The sequence below is a fragment of the Dendrobium catenatum genome, unplaced genomic scaffold (assembly GCF_001605985.2).
Source record: "Dendrobium catenatum unplaced genomic scaffold, ASM160598v2 fragScaff_scaffold_237, whole genome shotgun sequence".
In the NCBI taxonomy this organism is placed as follows: Eukaryota; Viridiplantae; Streptophyta; class Magnoliopsida; order Asparagales; family Orchidaceae; genus Dendrobium; species Dendrobium catenatum.
In genome coordinates, this window is record NW_021318699.1 from 107,678 (window position 1) to 125,770 (window position 18,093).

At 34.7% G+C, this 18,093-nt stretch overlaps 1 protein-coding gene across 2 annotated transcripts in view; it reads right to left on the reverse strand.

Moving 5' to 3' along the window:
- Nucleotides 1-11,406: 11,406 nt before the first annotated feature.
- The window catches only part of LOC110107707 (L-ascorbate peroxidase, cytosolic), a 14,812-nt gene continuing 8,125 nt past the window's right edge, over nucleotides 11,407-18,093 (reverse strand). For both annotated transcript variants that reach the window (XM_020838047.2, XM_020838049.2), the window contains exons 5-10: nucleotides 13,373-13,421; nucleotides 13,126-13,211; nucleotides 12,966-13,045; nucleotides 11,951-12,053; nucleotides 11,794-11,852; nucleotides 11,407-11,696 (exon numbers count right to left, since the gene is read on the reverse strand). In XM_020838047.2, the coding sequence (XP_020693706.1) occupies nucleotides 11,681-11,696; nucleotides 11,794-11,852; nucleotides 11,951-12,053; nucleotides 12,966-13,045; nucleotides 13,126-13,211; nucleotides 13,373-13,421 (393 nt within the window). In that variant the 3' untranslated portion in view covers nucleotides 11,407-11,680. The remainder of the gene's footprint in view (nucleotides 11,697-11,793; nucleotides 11,853-11,950; nucleotides 12,054-12,965; nucleotides 13,046-13,125; nucleotides 13,212-13,372; nucleotides 13,422-18,093) is intronic.

Below are 18,093 nucleotides of genomic sequence, written 5' to 3' on the forward strand. Positions count from 1 at the left end.
TTATATTTTTTTATCTTTTCTTTTGCTTTTGTTTACTAATCTTTAATTTGTTTTTTATTTTCTGATCTTTCTTTTATTTCTAAAATTTATTATGTTTGGGCTTAGATTGTTTATTTTTTGTTTATTTGTTGATATTTTTCATATTTTCATTTCTTATGTCTTTTTTATTTCAATTTTTCTTTTGGTTGCTGTTTAAATGATGTTTTATTCCTTTTTTTTTTTTTGAAAATTCATAATCAATGATTGACATCCCTAAATCAATTAAATGAAAAAACAATGTTGATTGTTTCACTTCCTCTAACTCTTTTTAGCAATGTACTTTTCTTTTCTAAACAAAAGTCTATCTCAAATTAACAATTGGACTTTGCAATTGAGATCGTTTCTATCTTGTTACAATAATATATTTTATAAAAAAAATGTTAAAAGTCATTAAATCACTTTCAAGCTTTCTTAATCTTGGTGTTTGCATTTATCATATGAATTTGATTCTATTTTGAGGTTTACTCTTTCTTATATTAAAGAGTGAGTCTTTATTCGCTAATATTTGAAAGATATTCTCACAACTGAGAGTATTTAAAAGTTTCAAAAGAGAGCTAGCTTGCAAAAATGACAAGAGGCATAAAATGAGCCCAAAAAGAAAAAATAAAAAGATGTGCAATGATCCCCAAAAAAAATTGAAAGATACACAGAGTATATCAAAAATCAAAAGATGCGCAAAGTGCGTCAACCAATTGACAAGAGGCATAAAATGAGCCCACAAAAAAGCAAGCTTCCTTCTCTTTTAAATATTTAAATATTAAAAGAATTCATGTGTCACTTGATATTGTTAAAGACTTGATTTCAAAATTCATGAATGTGACTAATTACTTTGATATATTATTTTATATGATATTTTTTTGGAACAAAGTTTTGAACGAATCACTTTTTCTTATCTGATTACTTTTTTTGAGTTAGATCTTTATTTTTAAAAGATGGTTTGCCCTATAAGAAGTCCAAGTTGGGGTTCTTTTTTTGAAGAAATGCAGAATTGCATTAATTATAAAATAAAAGACAACCTAATACAAACTAGTTAAAGGAAGCTAATGGTTCCTTTTTTAACAAGAAAAAGGGACCCTATTGGACATAAATTTGTTAATTTAAACTTATTATAAATGATATGAAACCCACTATTTCCTATTTTGAAACTGTTGAGATGCAGGGGATACCAAAGTAATAAATAACCCGAGGGTTGATTAGTATCCCAGAGTTTCCATCTAGTTAGAGAATAAGACTTAATAATGATTCCATAATCAATTAGAAAAAGTTTAAAATAACAAACTAGATGAAAAATGAAGCAGAAAAAGCTAAAAAGGAAATACAATTTAACAAAAATTTCCAAAAATCACTTAAGAATATCATTAAAATATATTCCATAAGCTTTTTTCCATCTCCAAAGTCAGCATTCAATGATAGCATTAATCCAAACTTTTTGATAATTTGCTCCATCTTCAAGTATCTATCCATTATGTTGTTGTCAACGGGATTACCATCTTGCATTTTATTGAGATAAAAGAGAAGAAGAACCTCTCATGCCGTTCTTCACTTTGATTTCAGCCATCTTCCTTCTATTAAGATCTTTCATCGGTCCTAATGCTTGAAGTTCTTTGAACAATGTGTGCTTAGATCAGGGGGGACTTACTCTTCTTAAAAAGACTATTGTCTTTTTTAAGAGCAGTTTTTTAAAAGTTAAAGAGATATCCGATAGTGGAGAAGTATCTCTTAATATGCAAAAACTGTTTTTTAATTCAGGATCAGTAGCTAAATTAATAATTGGATCAGCATTAATGCTAGATACAGCCCTGTTAAAGGACTTGCAATTTCCTCCTGAAAATATGCATTTTTTAATTCAAAAAGTGGTTTGTTAGCTCCCTGAATTTCAGCAACTTGAGTTGAATAGCAGCATCAACTCCTTCCTTAATAGCTTCCACAACTTCAGGAATTTTGAATTCATAATTTGAATTCAAATTGCTGTTGAGATTCAAATTATTGCATTCCACATCCACGGGATCAGCCAAACGAAATTCAAAATTTAAATTCTGAACTTCCTGAATTTGTTCCACATGAAAAATCTCCTCCATTTGTGGGATTTGAATTTGTAATTTTTCAGCAATTACAGGATGAACGGTGGAAGATTCAGCTCCTTGTCTAACTGCCTTTTCTTCTTCTTCCTTATTTTCAGCAACGTCCCTAGTTGTCAAATGAACATCAGAAAAATCTGAACCAGTAATCTCGTCTCCTTCAACATCTTCCAAGGCAACATTTTTTATATTAACACAAACATCATTCGATTTATCCTGTTAACAAGATCCATTTTTCTACCTTTTTTTTCTATTTCACCTATGTTAACTCATTTCTTACAAATTTTAATTCAATCACATGAAAAATTTATCATATTCTTGCTTTGATAAAAAAAACTTTATTTTTCATTTTTTGTCATTTTTATCATCTTTTTGTTATTTTATATTTGATTTCTACTAGTTTTTTTATTTTTTAGGGTATCTTTTGTTCACTTCCTTCCATCATCAAAATCTTTAATTTTTTTATCACAGCATCCTAAATTATATTCATATCGTCCTGTACAATATCATCAAATCACCCTTCATCATCCATCTAACGATTGATCTGTCTCAATCATTTGAGATCATCCTAGACGATCCACATCCTAAATGATTTGAATGAATCCTTCTTAATTATTTGTGATTGTCTTGGATGATAGACCTGTATGTCCCAGACGATCCATGTCAAAAAAAATGGTTAGACGTTTTAAATTCGGTGTATACGATCCATTATTATCAATCATCCTAGACAATCCATTTCATCAATTGTTGTCCAGTATGACTCCTCGGGACGATCGCTTGAGTCTAATCATCCTAGATAATATATGGTTGTCCTGGATGATAGGACCGCCTTTTTGACCAATCATCCCGAACATCATAAATTTGTCTAATCATCCTAAACAATCATGCGATCGTCATAGACGATGTGGCCGATTCTTTATAAACAGACCAATTCAACTGATTTTCTCACCCTCACAACCTCAATTTCCTTTTTACTCTCACTCATACTCTGAAATTCTTGTCAATGGCTGGTGGTAAAAGGTCAAGGATGGTGACCGGTAGTTCCTCGAGGGCGTCTATTGACCCTCGCTTTATTGAGGTGATTGATCAAGCCGCCAATCGTCGATACAAAATTATCGGGATCTTTTTATTGAGGACTATCAATCCTTGAACACTCACCTATCCTGTAATGGATCTTTTAACCCATATATCTCTCACCTTCATTTTAATACTAGCTTGCCCGTTCAATTCTGAACTCCTTTATGAGTTCTTTATTAGCCTTAGGATCAATGCTGACTATACTGCCCTACAATCTTAAGTCCATAGACATCAAGTAGAGATTACATACCAGGATTGTCATGAACTCATCCAGCTTTCTACACTAGAGATAAGCTTCATACCTTATCTTCGGATCCTGATTTTGACTAAGCTCCTATCAACCACCTACTAAGAAAAACAAATGTCTCCTACCATGTTGGGGCCTCAAGCACCTTAGTCAAAGATGCTAGGACAATCTAATATGTCCTTTGCACCTTAGTAATCCCAAATACTGGTGACCGTATCCACATCACTCCCCTACTCTCAATCACCACCTTTTACATTATGGCCCATAGGAAGTTCAATGCCACTGCCCTTCTCTTTTTCTACATTAAGCACTTGACTAGTATTAGGGATCTAGGACACAAAAGAAAACCTAACCTTACTTTCGGACATCTCATTGCTTTTGTCCTGAAAACCAAATACAATCTTAAATATCTTGACCCACGAGACTTTTAGCCTACCTACTACACCAACAGATCCTTCCATATTCTTCACAGTACTCATCTCCACCTGGAACACGAGGAGGCTAAGGGAGCTGAGGAGGAGGCTACTCCTGCAACTATTCATGCACCTATTCCGATCCACACGCAATCACAACTGGATTAGCTTGTGGAGAGGTTTGACCAGTGGAATGCTAGGTTTGACTCCTACATTATTGCATAGGAGCAACAGCATGAGCCGGATGTTGCTCAATTTGATACATACGTGGAACACCAATAGTAGCAGCATGACTAGGATATGGCCTGATTTGGGGAGCAGTTTGCTTCCATCCACAATCTTTTTCAGCCACCACCACCTCCTCCTCCTAATCAGGGTCCCTCGTACTTGTAGTATGTTTTGATTTTTTTGTGATGTTTTTTTTTTTTCTTTTACTATTGTTAGTTTCTGAGTTGTTTGTTTTTTCTTCTTTGTCCTTCTTTTGTGATGTTAAAAGGGAGAGTAATGTTAGTGTTAGTGTTGTTTTATTATATTATTATTTTTTATACTATATTATTTAGTGTTTGTACTACTTACTTATTTTTAGTAAAATTTGCATTACTTGGTTCATACTATTCTCCTTTACTTTATGCTTCATTAATATACGTGAGTTGAATTTTCTAACAAATATTTTTCATCATCAAAAAGGGGGAGATTATTACGAGCATGGATTCAAGGATTATAATTTTGATGATGGCAAATATTTATAACATTCATGTTTTCTTGTTATGGTTACTATTGCATATCTATTTTGGTTGCCCTGCGTACTAAAATTTCAGGTCCACAAGGTCAATTGCAATTCATGTCAGCTCAAGATTTGGTAGATTGGGACTGAGTCAGTCTATAAGTGTAATTCCAATATTTTTACCTTTTCGTGAGTCAAATGTAATAAAGTGGATCTTAATAAGTAACCTTTCATACACACACTCAGTGGGAGAATTTTTATAAGATAATGGGTTTTTGCTATTTTGATCATATCATATAGGACGATCCAAAATCGTTCTGGATGATCTGTTAAAAACAGAAACTCTAATTAGGGCGTCTATGTTAAGACAACCGAAGTAAGCAAATTATCCTGGACGATTTAACATCGTCCGGGACAATAGGCTCAAATCAGAAAAAATAAGTCCCCAAACTCTCTAAGGTATAAATTCATTTTAAGAAATCGTACAGGGCAATCCCTTATCATACAGGATGATTTATTGCAATAATGCTTAAATTAATCAGGTGATTAAGGAAAGTAATTAAGGTTTGATTGAATCGAATATATTATCCTACACGATCGCAGTATCAGCCTAGACAATTAGTTATAAAAACTTTAGTCTTCTCCTGGATCACCTGGACGAACAAAATGATGAGCTGGATGAAAATCCTTGATTTTTTATATTTCTACATTGTCCAATATATATGACTCTCAATGAACATAACGACGTGTTGGATGAAAATTCTTGATTTTGAATTAATCATACAGGACGATTCAAGGATCATCCTAGACAATATGTTATATTTATTCATCATCCAACATATATGACTCTGGACGAATAGAATGATGTGTTGGATGATATGTTGGATTTTGAACTAATCATACAGGATGATTATCCAGGACGACCAAAATAAATAAGGGTTATAATCGTCTAGCCCTCCCAAATCGTCCTAGCTGAAAGCACTATCGATCAGCCTGGACGATCTTTGATGGCATGTTGTAATTTATGGCAAATTCTAAGCCCTTCTTTATAAGATCTCTTGATTATTCAAGTTGAGATCTTTTGTTGTTGTCCTTACTTGAGAGTGCCAAGAGAAAGAGAGATAGAGCTTGGGAGAGAAGAGAGGATCTTATGAGGGGGAGTTTGTGAGAAGTTCACAAAGTTTGCTCCAAATAAGGATCTGAGTCATCTTCTCCTGACATCGTCCCTGATGTTTTTGGAGGATCTAGGGAGGTTTTCTTCAATAATCGATCAAGATTCTAGGCCTGCTTCAGGAGGAAGCAAAAGGAGGTCAGGTTCTCTACCTCACCAGGGTCGGTGAAAAGGAGTTTTATAAAGGCTTCTTCACCTTGCTGTGGGAGCAAACCCATAGTGCTCAATAGGAGGAGCACCAGCAACAGGGATCACCTAATTAATCTAAGATGATGAAGGAACAAAAATTTCATTACTTTTAACATTCCCAACAGGCAAAACAGAATTCACGTGAGATTGTGGAACATACAACGAGGTAGAGGAAAGGGATACTACATTCACCCCTAAGATGACTAAGATATTTGCACGACTCGTAGAAAGAAGGAAATCCTCCATCTGAACCCTTTGAACATACCTAGAATTCTTATGCCCAAGCTAGATTTTTTCAAGAAATTTTTTGGTAATGTATAGTTCAACTAAGACCCTCACAAGAGATGGCCTAAAACTAATCGAAGTGGCACTATCGACTTTCAAGGATCGACCAAACATATAACCCAATGTGTGGAGGATTTTATGAGAGAATAGATGAGGCCTCATATTGGGAAAGGAAATCTAGATAGGAATCACCGGAGATTCAACACCGACATTTAGAAACGGGGACCATTTTGTGAGTTTCAAGTAGCAATTATACACCACATAGGATCTATGGCAAAAAAACTCTACTATAATCAAGATCATTAGAAAGCTTAATCAGAACGTGCGACTGATCAAGAACAGACACAAAGAAATCAGCATTCAGCTTCAAATTGAAAAAACATCTGTGAATTACATCCAGAGAAGGGCGACGCGTAGGAAAAAATCCAATCATAGCAAATTTAAAAGGAACTGAGAGCCAAAATTTCTTCCTCTGATATCCACAAAGAGGGAAAAACACGGAAAGAATAATGCTGGAGCTCAGGAAAAAAACACAAGGCGGCGAACCAGAAAGGGCATCAATAAATGATCGAGATTTAAAAGACCCATTCAAAAAATTGGGATCACTAACACATTTAACCGTCATTCCAACTGTGAACGGCCGGACGTGGAAGAGACGAGGCAACCAAACCAAAAAGAAAGGAAAATAAGAAACAACCAGCAAAAGGAGAAGGGAACTCCCCTGAAACCTCCAGCAAGATGCAGCAAAAGAATAAGCGGCAGAAATCCCAAAAATGCACCTGAGGAGAAGCTCGGGCGAAGCCCTAGCGGAACTGGCTAAGTATTGTGGGGTCCCCATGAAGTGAACGAGCTGATACATCTTCGTCAAGAATGGAGTAGGCAACGAACTCTGTGTATAGATCAAGCACGAGTCGGCTAGGGCAAGTCGCGAATAGGGGGAGCAAGAACTTCGGCATCGCAAGCTACTATGGAATGTCCATGCAACAGCAAAGAGATGGCCAGCGTCAGGTTCCATCCCGATGTGCGAACGCCTGATATCTGTGCTTCCTATCTTCTCCAAAGAGATGATGTCTTCTTTGCGGAGTGAGAGGGCGGGCCGGAGATTATAGCAGTAGGTCGACGAAGGGAGTTAACATCAGGTTCTTCTTGGAGTTCGCAAACAAAGGCGTTGGAGAGAGCTCCGATCTCCTGGGTTCGATTGAGCGAGAAATATATGTTATAAATTTGTTACGCTCCATCTAAGCAATAAGGTTGTCAACATGTAAATGACAAATTATGAATTCTCACAAATAGGCTTTCGGTATGCAGAATTTATTACATTTGGATAGATATCATTAATGAATTTGAAAATCCCATAATTGATTACCTTTAGCAGTGAAGAAGGCTTTAGAAACTTTGTTATCATAACTAGCCATCAATTATCACCATATATTGAGAATATGAAGAACTCTAAAGCTCATTAATGATCCACAAATTAAGGATTTGGAAGGAGATTTTCGACTGCATTCTTTGTAAATGGAGGATGGTGGCCGGTCATCCTTGAATGACCGGAACACCAATTCCCTTAGATCTACTGCGCGTCCAACTTTGTTGGATACAAAAGGTAGTTTTACATTCAATCGTAGCTTTCCTAGTTTTTTTAAATCTCCTCTAGTGATTAGAGAGGGAGGGTGTGCTTCTAAGAAAACATCTTTGATGGAGAATGATAAAGGAAAAGAAATTTTGGTGGATTTGAAAAGTAAGTCTTGCTCAACCTTGCCGGTTTTGATCCGGGTTAAATTGAACTCGAAACTCCCTAGTGGTATTTTTGTTGAAGGAATTCATGGCAAATTTTATCAGAAATTTGAATTTGAGAATTTATCTTCAACTTGTTTCAAAAGTGGAAGAATTGGACATAAAGATGTGGTATGTCCAAAGGTTTTTCAAAATCTTGATTTAAATGAAAAGGAAGTTCACAAAGAAAATTCATTAGTTGAGGATAGATCTTACGGTCCTTGGATGCACGTCAAATTCAAACCTCATAGAAAGACAAAAAGTATTAAGAGGAATTATCATTCAAATCAAGGAGCAGAATTTCAACCAGCTCGTCGGAATTCAGATCACCGGCCATTGAAGACAGTACAAAATACAAAAGGAAAAACTGTTGAAATCAAAGAAGGAGATGAAGTTGCATTTAGCATAAATTCAAATATGTTGGTTGAGCCGAAATAGCTCAAATTACAAATTTTGAATACAACCAATCAGATTCATTGAATACTGAAATTAGAGATGTAAATTCTGAAGTTGATTTGATGATTCCTGCTGTTGTGTTAGAGTCTACCGATGTTCAACACAACTTGCCTAAAATTTTGGAATTTCAAAAATCAAATTTTGAATTCCCACAAATCATGGAGGCAGATAAGGTAGTTAAGGAGCTGAAGCTGGATTTTACTCCAACAAGTTCAGACGAACAAACTGCAGTTATTCAATCGGGCATAGAGGGAAATTTGGAATTTCAAATCCCACAAACATTGGAGGCTGTTGAGGAAATGTTAGAGGAAGAGAAGACGGGTTTTACTCCTTCTAAGGCTGTAAAGAATTCAGGTATTATTGCTGATAATAATACAATAAGAGATGGCCTTTCTAATACCATCTCTCCTTCTTCCACAATCAATTTGAAGTTCAAAAAAACTGTTTTAGTAAAAAATAAGAAAGGTTCTTCGTTAGAGCTAGTTTCTTCCGGCTCTAAACACAAGCTATTCAAAGAACTAAAAGAGCTAGGACCGGTGAAAGAACAAAATAGAAGAAGGATTACTGATCATAAGGAGAAGAACGATTTGAAATGTTCTTCTCAAACATTTCAAGGTTTATGAGACCCAAAAATTTCAGTGCAACCTACAAAGCCAGAAGAGACATTAAATTGGAAATTCTAATCAAAGAATTTTCCATTTTTATTGCTTGGTATTACATAATGGATATTTGGAAAAGACATCTTAAATACCTACACTTGTTTTTCATAGGTGATTTTAGATTGTCTTATCTTTTTTGTAATTTTATTTTCTTTATTAGTTGTTTTTTTCTTATTTTTGCATGTTTATAATTTAAACTTACTATATTTGTTTATGGGATCGTTACTAGATCCTATTCTTTAACCGGATGGGAACTCTGGAATACTAACCAACCCTCGGGTTGTTTCAAATTATTGGTATCCTCTGCATCTCAACGGTTTCAAAATAGGAAACAGTGGGTTCCATTTCAAATTAATAGGTTTAATAATAACAAAATGCTTTCAATAAGGATCCTTTTTCTCTTGATCAAGGATCTTTTAGTTTATTTTATTTTCTAGTTTGTATTAGGTTGTTTCTTTTAATTTCTAATGCAACTTTGCATTTTCTAAAAAAAAAAAAAAAAAAATTATCACCATATAAACCTTTAGTGAATGGTGCAATAAATTTGAAAGATGGAGTAGCTCTAAGTTGAGTATATAATCTTGGTGAGCAAAGGACATTCAATATGCAAATTACTAGATCTCCATCATCCCCTTCAGCAAGCATAAAATCTACATATTTGCCAGGGATTGTTCAAGCTCTTCTATTTTGGCAGCTCCCTCATCAGCAAGGTGTTGCAATTTTTATTTAGGCTATCACAATAGTTATTGGTACTTTGCATAATTTAGTGACTTCAGTTTATTTGCCTTTCTCGATAGACCCAATCTTGTAGGTTCGTTGATGATCTTTTATCAACAAATTAAGGATGGCGAAAAAGGCTTTAGATATCATAACTATTGATTGCCATATAAAATATTGTGGTGAATTGTACAAAGAAATTGAAATATAGAGTAGCACTGAGTTGCGTATCGAGCCTTGGTGAGCAAAAGACATTCAACAGGCAAATTATTGGATATGAATCCAACCTTCATGTCAGCAAGGATTGTAACTCCTACCAAGCTACCTCTCCAATAAGCCACCAACTTCACAAGCTTATCTTTTCCGAATCAAGAAATCAACAGATTTAATCCAATCCAAACACTTTTCAATTTGCATGACCATTGAAGGAAGGGAAGGTCAAATTTAAGCTTAAATGTCCCCAAAATAAAGCTTGATTAAATAATTAAATTCAAATTTGTGCTCAAGTATAATTCTAAAAATTTTAATTGGATTATATATCAGCTCATTGATTATGAAAAAGGAAAAAATATAATTCAAATAAAATTATAATAACATTTATAAAAGAAGGGAAAATCAAATGATGAATAATAAAAAATCTAAATACAACTAATCCCCAATTTATAAAAATTAAGATATTATTCTTAAATATTTTTAATAATTTTGAACTCTTGAATTATAATACATAATATATTTTAAATATATTATACATAAATATTTTTTAAATAAACTGACTGATAAGTTGATGAGTCAAATCAAAACTTATTCAAATTTGACTCCTTAACACATCAAACCAAACTCAAGCTATCTCATGAGTCTAATTGTTACATCCCTGGCCAAAACAAAAGAGAAAATGCACAAACACTCAACACAATGCATTTTCCATCCCTTTGTCCTAAAAACCTTATATATAAATCAATGCTAGAAAATTTATTTTTTTTTTAAGTAAATGCAGAACTACCACCACTAGGAAAGAGGTGGTGCCTGTACCAATGACTACTAATACCTTAAGATGCAACAAAATCAAAATATAATAATTATATAGTATATGCTAAAAATGCTCAAATTGAGTGAATATAGATGGGTGTTGCTCAAACATCAAATATTTATTTATTAAAAGTCTTATTTTACAGCTCAATAGACTTCATTAAACTTGACAATCAACTTATCAATATTACTTGATAATAAACTGAATAAAGCTCATATGATTAAATAAGCCAAGCTCAAACAAAACTCAAGCACATAATTTTAAGAAAATTGGGCTTGAATGCTACTATTAGTATTTAAATCAAGCTCAAGCTCAATATCAAATAAGATTTACCAAACAAGCTCGAGCTTGAGCTAAATAATGTTTTTACTTGGCTTATCTTTTGGCTCATTTGCTACTCTAATTAAGCTTAAGTTAAAGCTTCTTCACTTATTACATAACTCTCCTTGATCTCAACTAATTAAAAGTTTTGACTATCAATTTCGATTTGTGTGAGTTTATCTTCATTAACACATTTGTGTGAGTTTATCTTTCTGATGAGTTTATCATCATAAGACAATAAAGATACTCTTCAAACATAACAATCAATACAAAATGATACCAAAACATTCCAAACAATTGATCTGAATCCAATCGAAATTCTAGGGCAAGAAAAAAATTTTCTAGCCAAGCGAACGATCTGACCAACTGAAGGCAAATAGGCAATGTTCATTGAAGTACATACTTATATCTAAAGGATGATTTACTTGAAAAGTTCAGAAGTAGGAGATAGATTTCCCAATTACACGCTCAGCAAAAAGCAATCACATTCCCACGTGCAGACTTTTAGGCATCAGCAAATCTGAATCCAACAGCATAAAATAATTGATAGTTAGTAAAGAGGAAAATATAAAGTTATATACAATATAACTCAACATGATTTCAATATTACTACGCACCCAAGCTCAGAGAGCTTCATGTGAGCTTCAGCGTAGTCAGCGAAGAAAGCATCTTCATCCTAGTCATAAGTGAAAATGGCCAAGAAGAAAAAATTATTTGAACACAGAAATATAAATGAAACGAAGAATTTTAGAGATTAGTAGAAGGAATACATACAGCAGCATATTTTTCTACAAGTGGACGGAAGGCAGGATCAGACAAAAGAGCCTTATCAGATGGAAGCTGTAGAAGGCCTTCCTTCTCACCACTTAAGAGCTCCCTAGTAAAGGTATGCAAAAATGATCAAGGCTTTTAGAATTGGACTATATATTAAATTGTTAACCGTGATTATGTAAATATTATTAATAATAACCCAAACAAATTCCCAATTTAAGGGTTGCCCGGTTCAACCACCAATTTTAATGGGTTGGTCTAGGGGTGTCAATTCGGTCAACAGGTTGAGTTCGGGTCTAACCCAACTTGACCCAGCCGGGTTGACCCTAACCGGACCCGATTTTACAAACGGGTCAGGTTTGTCAAACCGGACCCAACCCGTGCGGGATACCGGGTTGACACGACCCAACCCGTGAACATTTGCGGAGCCGAACGAAGTGGAGCGGGTCCGCTGAGTGACCGAGTCTGAACCTTGAGGCTGGCGTAGCGGAGCTGCAGAGGCAACGACAGCAGTAGCGAGTGCGGCGGCGGCTGTGCGGGCTGGAAGCCTGGACCGACAGCGGACGCGACCTGACGCGGACGCGACATTGCGACCTAACGCGAACGAGACCTGACTGGCATCACAAATGCGACCTGACATGCAGAATGACGAAACGGGTCAATTCGGATCGATCAGCAGGTTGTCGGGTCAACCCGAACCCGACCCATTTTTTAAATGGGTCAGAAATCTGAACCCCGACCCGACCTGTTTCCCAAATGGGTTGACCCAAACCCAGATTTTTTCGGGTCGGATCCGAGTCGAGTTTTGGATATTGTCAACTTTTGACACCCCTAGGTTGGTCCCAAGTTTTGTGCAAAATCAATTTTTTTAATCAGACCAAATCTTGACGACTTGTTCTCATCTCAACCCGACCAGTTCAACAGCTCGGTTTAATCTGAGTTTCACAACCATAATAATCTATATTTTCTTGACATCCAAGTACTTATTAATAGAACGTAGAGAGAGTAGAGTACTTACTTGAAGTAGGAATTGTCAAAGATGAGAGGATTTGAAGTCCAAGGACCCTCAAATCCTGATCGCTCTTTATGACACCTTCCCTGTAATGGTGATAATTAAAATTAATAGATCTCATTATAGTTCTAAGATGTATATAAGATGTGAGGCAGTGAAAACATACAAGCGTATGGCCACCAGAAAGAGCAACAATGTCTTGATCACTAAGCCCCATTTGTTTGACAAAAACATCCCTCAGATGGTCGGAACCTGATGATAAGAAAAGAATGAAACCATTAAATGAAAATACTTTGCAATTTTCCATCTGGAAACATCAAATGCGTCAGAATTGCAGCTTTACTGTCCGCGAATGGAAAACTCTTAAGATACATGTAAAAAGATTAAGAAATCAAAAGAGAAAACAAAAATACCTTTGGTAGCATCAGGGAGACGTCCTTCCACCGGAAGCTCGGGCTTGTCCTGTTACAGTGTTACATATAGTGCAAAGCAGTTAGGTTAAACAATGAGAAGTAATTAGCATTCTTGACATGTAATACGTTATAGTTGTAAGAAAAAATTTTGATTTCGAGTGGTAATAATAAATTTTACGCTCGACTAACAATAGCCATAAGAGAAATCGGAAAAAATTCTCACTGCTTTAACCATAAGCTTTTTACACTCGTGTCGAAGTTTTGGTCACTTGGAAGTTTCTTTTTCAGTTGTTTCAATATTCACGGTGATTTAATTTTTACTTTTGGTTATTTTTTATTCTAAAAGCTTTAAATAGAAGAAAATTTAGGTCACCAATGTAAATTTTTGATAAATTTTTAAATTATAAATAAAATATGTACAAATCAGTTTTAATTGAGCTTAAATGACTTTTTATGAGCTTAGCAGTTTTAATGAATTTCAGTGACATCAACTTTTTACTCAGTGGTTATGATTATTATATCAACTTCAACAGTATTTCCAAAAAAAATTAGCAAAGAAAAAACCAAACAAGTAGAAACAAATGAAAAACAAAAAAAGTCAATTTGGATGGGTCTAGCAGTTTTGAAATGTTAACGTTGTAACGACGTCAACGACGTCAGACGTCGATGATGAGATGACATCGGGCATTGTTGTTATGACTGCAAATGAACCGAGTCAAGCCAAGCTTTAGCTTGTTCGAGCTCAAGCTCGTTTGCCAGATCTCTGTTCGAGCTCGATTTGAATCGAGCATTTTTTACCTTTGTTTGAACTCAAGCTCATTTAAAAAGAGCGAGCTCGAGCTCAGTTCATGTTCAAAATCAGGCTCGTTTACAAGCGCTCATCAAGCTGCTCGTTAAGGAAAAGTCACCCTGGCTCGCGAACAAGAAGCAGAACACGTCGGCTCGCCCGCCCAACTTCCCACTTCGCTCAATCATTTACTTTGGTTTTTTTTTTCAATTTATAGAGTAAAAAAAATCTTTTCGAGGTGTGGGACTAAGTGACTAACCAAGAATAGGAGTGGCCGAGTGAGAGCAGGAGAATGTGACAACTAGTAATAACGTGGCCATCTACATTATAAAATGGCGATGAAGTTCCCAAAAGCTAGTCTACAATCAAAGAGACAACTAGTAATAACGTGGCTATCTAATCCAGGTGCTTGTATATCTTACCAAAAATAGATTAGGTTTAATTTAAATTGTATTTAAACTTTTCTTCGAATAGAACATTTTTTAAATTCAAGGTAGAGTTTGCCTCATCATGCTAAGATGGTTACAGAGAAAAAGAATAAATTTGAATGTATCCAAGTTGTAATTTGTCTAAATAAGCCTTTTTTCCTTGCAATAAGATTAAATCAAATTATCACAAATAATCTCTCTCTCTCTCTCTCTCCCTCTCCTTTCTTCCTTGTGCTTGCTACAATCGCCTCCTTCACATGCAACAGACTATCAATGAGCCTTCCTAATGTCATTGCTACCTTTCACCTAGTTAAAGATCTATAGTAGAGGTAAAATGTTTATTTTGCTGTTTTTAAGTAACAAAAAGAATAGTTAATGACTAGTTGTCCAGTAGAAGGAAACTCAAACACGAAGAGAACATATTGCCAGTAAGCAAGAAGAGAAAATAGACAGAAAAAATTTTTAACTCATTTAATCCTCTTCTACTTAATTATGGACTTTGTTTTTCAAATTAAGGAGCAACTTGGGATCAAATTGGTTTTAGAGCATTCAGTCTTGGTGTATGGTACAAACAATAGGTTTGTCAAGAAACAAAAGAAGCACTTCTTGACTTCGATGCACACCAAATTATGAAGAACCAAAAGGAGGGAAGCAAATAAGCAAATTGTTAAAAAGATTCATTTTCTAACTAAGCCAAAAGTGATTAGATTAACAAAACAAAGATGAGGAAGTGGATGAAGATGTGATCCACCACGACCACATCAAATCCTACCGATCCTAACTGCAATCCCCTTATGATTCCATACCTGCACTAATAAATGCTAGCATGTAAATATTGGTAAATTGGAAAAAAATAATGAGAAAAAGGATGATAATATCATTATAATGAATAAATGACATAATTGGCCATTTAAAATGCAAGTCAAAAGAAAAAATTCAAATTCATGATAAACAATTACTCCGAGAATTGTCATGTTTGGATCCGACCAATTAGAGACCTTCCTCATTTTGCATGGATATAATACACATCACAAAGTGGCATTTACTTGGCTCAAAGTACGTCACCAGGTTTTGTCAAATTGGAACTTCTACTTGAATGGTAACAATAAGCAAGAAATAATCAAAGATAATTCAAGCGTTGGAAATATATAAGGGATCAACATGATGGTTTATGTTAAGAAAAATTGAAAAAGTGACAATATGAGACGACATCAAAGACCAATTACATTAGATCATGGAGTCCATCACACAAGCAAAGACATTAGGACTTAACCTTGAAGATGGATATCTAGAGTCTCATAGAGTATACATCTACATTTTTCACCCAATTTGCTAATGAACTCACCTCTTTCCTATTGTATTCCTCAACAGAGCCAATGATCATAGAATTAAAAAATAAAAAATAAATAAAGGATCAAGGATAAGCCCTACGAATCTTTTTAAAAGAAAGGTTCTTCATATTCAAACTATTGTGTTCCTCAACAGAGCCAATGTCAAGCCAATGACCATAGAATTAAAAAAAATAAAGGATCGAGGGTAAGCCCTACGAATCTTTTTAAATGGAAGGTTCTTCATATTCAAAAATATAGAAGGGGTAAATCAAGCAATATTGAAAAACTTACCACAATATAATGAAGTTCCTAAAAATGTAAACTACCACACTCAATAAAATAATGTCAAAGAACTATTATTTACTATTATGCACTAATTCCTTGTTGATTAACTGAATCATTAACTGAATCATGCCACATCTTCACTAAGCTATATCTCAAATATAGGCATCAAGCATGCATAAGTGAGATAGACGGAGAAGATTGCGTTCAAGAAAATGCAAAGTTATATAAGTGGTGGGTCATTCCATGCAAACTCAATAACACCCTAGCTACCTATATGGGTCTGGTGAACTATGTCCTGCAACCATATGCTGTGTGTAACTTTGCTATCACATATTTTGATCATACTTTAATATTTAATAAGATATCTAACCGAAGAAGCAGATACGAAAAGAATTTTGTAACCGCCGAAAAAATGATGTTTATTAAAAAGGAATTATTGTTAAGCTTTGATTCCAAACAGTAAATACTAATTGATTTCGGCTTATTCAAACGGAAACGGAGAAAAAAAAGCCTAATCAAACGAGGCCTAAATCAAGAAGAGGCCCAAACACTAACAGTGACTAGAGAGCTTGCCACTAATTATGCAAGTTTATTCCATATGTTTTAAATACCAAACTTTTTTAAAAACATTGACTAAGGTTAAATGCTAAAAGCTCAAACGGGGGCAAAATCAAGAGAATACAATCCTCTTATTGAGAAAGAAATAAGCAAGGTATTTATGAAAGAAAAGTAGTTATGCTAGCCATACCAAATTTGTAAAGACTACTTGAGCTAGAAGTAAATGCTAGTGGATACGCATGAATTATAGAAATAATAATATAGGGTATTACTTCTCTTCGCCCCTCCTTGTTCGTCTAGGTTTGCTAAAATATTTTTTGCTGAAATTTTTTAGTTGTAATCTAATTTGATGAAATCATTTGGTTGGAATCCATTTTCCTGAAATCCAAGTTATTGGAATCATTGGGTTTAAATCATTTTGCTGAAATCATTTGTGCTGGAATCATTTTTGCCAAAATCTGTTCTTGGTTTACAAAAATCATTTTCGCTGAAATTCATTCTTGATTTACAAAAATTTATTTTTCCACAAATATTTGTTTAGATTGTTTAAATTTGTGTTTTTGTAAATTAACTTTGATAAAACCATATTTCAATCTTCCTCGTAGAACATGCATTATGAGTTATGATTTCGACAAAATTTTCAAGTGTGTTATTGTTGTAAGGTGATCAACTAGTTGGTTGTATCACCATTTGTGAAAAATCTATATTGTTTCTTTTAGCAAAAACTTGGGATCTTCAAATTTTTTACATTAAGCTTTTACATTTAATTCCGTAAGACAATTAACTTTGTTTGATATTTATAATTGTAACTTAGATTAGGGTTGTACTAGCCCATTTACTAGAGTAGTGGGATTGTAGGAGAATGTTGGCTTAGTGTAACATTACGTCTTGTTAGCCATGCATTAATTGTTGTAACTTGGGTGGGGTCATTATTAATTCCTCTGATATGTATAAGATATCATAGATGGACTTTGAAATAAGCTTTTACCATTCAGGTGTCGTCTATTTGAACTTATGCATGACTTTAGCTGTCTTTCATTATTATGATAGTTTATCTTTCAGTTTAATGATATTTCATATTAATGCCTATTTTTTATAATTATTTTTTTTTAATTTTGCATCATGTTCAAAATGACACACTGCGTTGCATGCTATGCATCATCTCTCCATGGGAAACTTTGCGTTGTAGCGCAGCCATCGATTAAAAAGGCGGAAGAGGCGTACGCACTAAGGCGCGACTTAAGGCGAGGCGAAGCATTTGCGCGTTGAGGCTTACGCCTCGTTGGATTCGGCGGAGCGTGCGCTTATTTCGCACGGGGCGTAGGCTTCGGT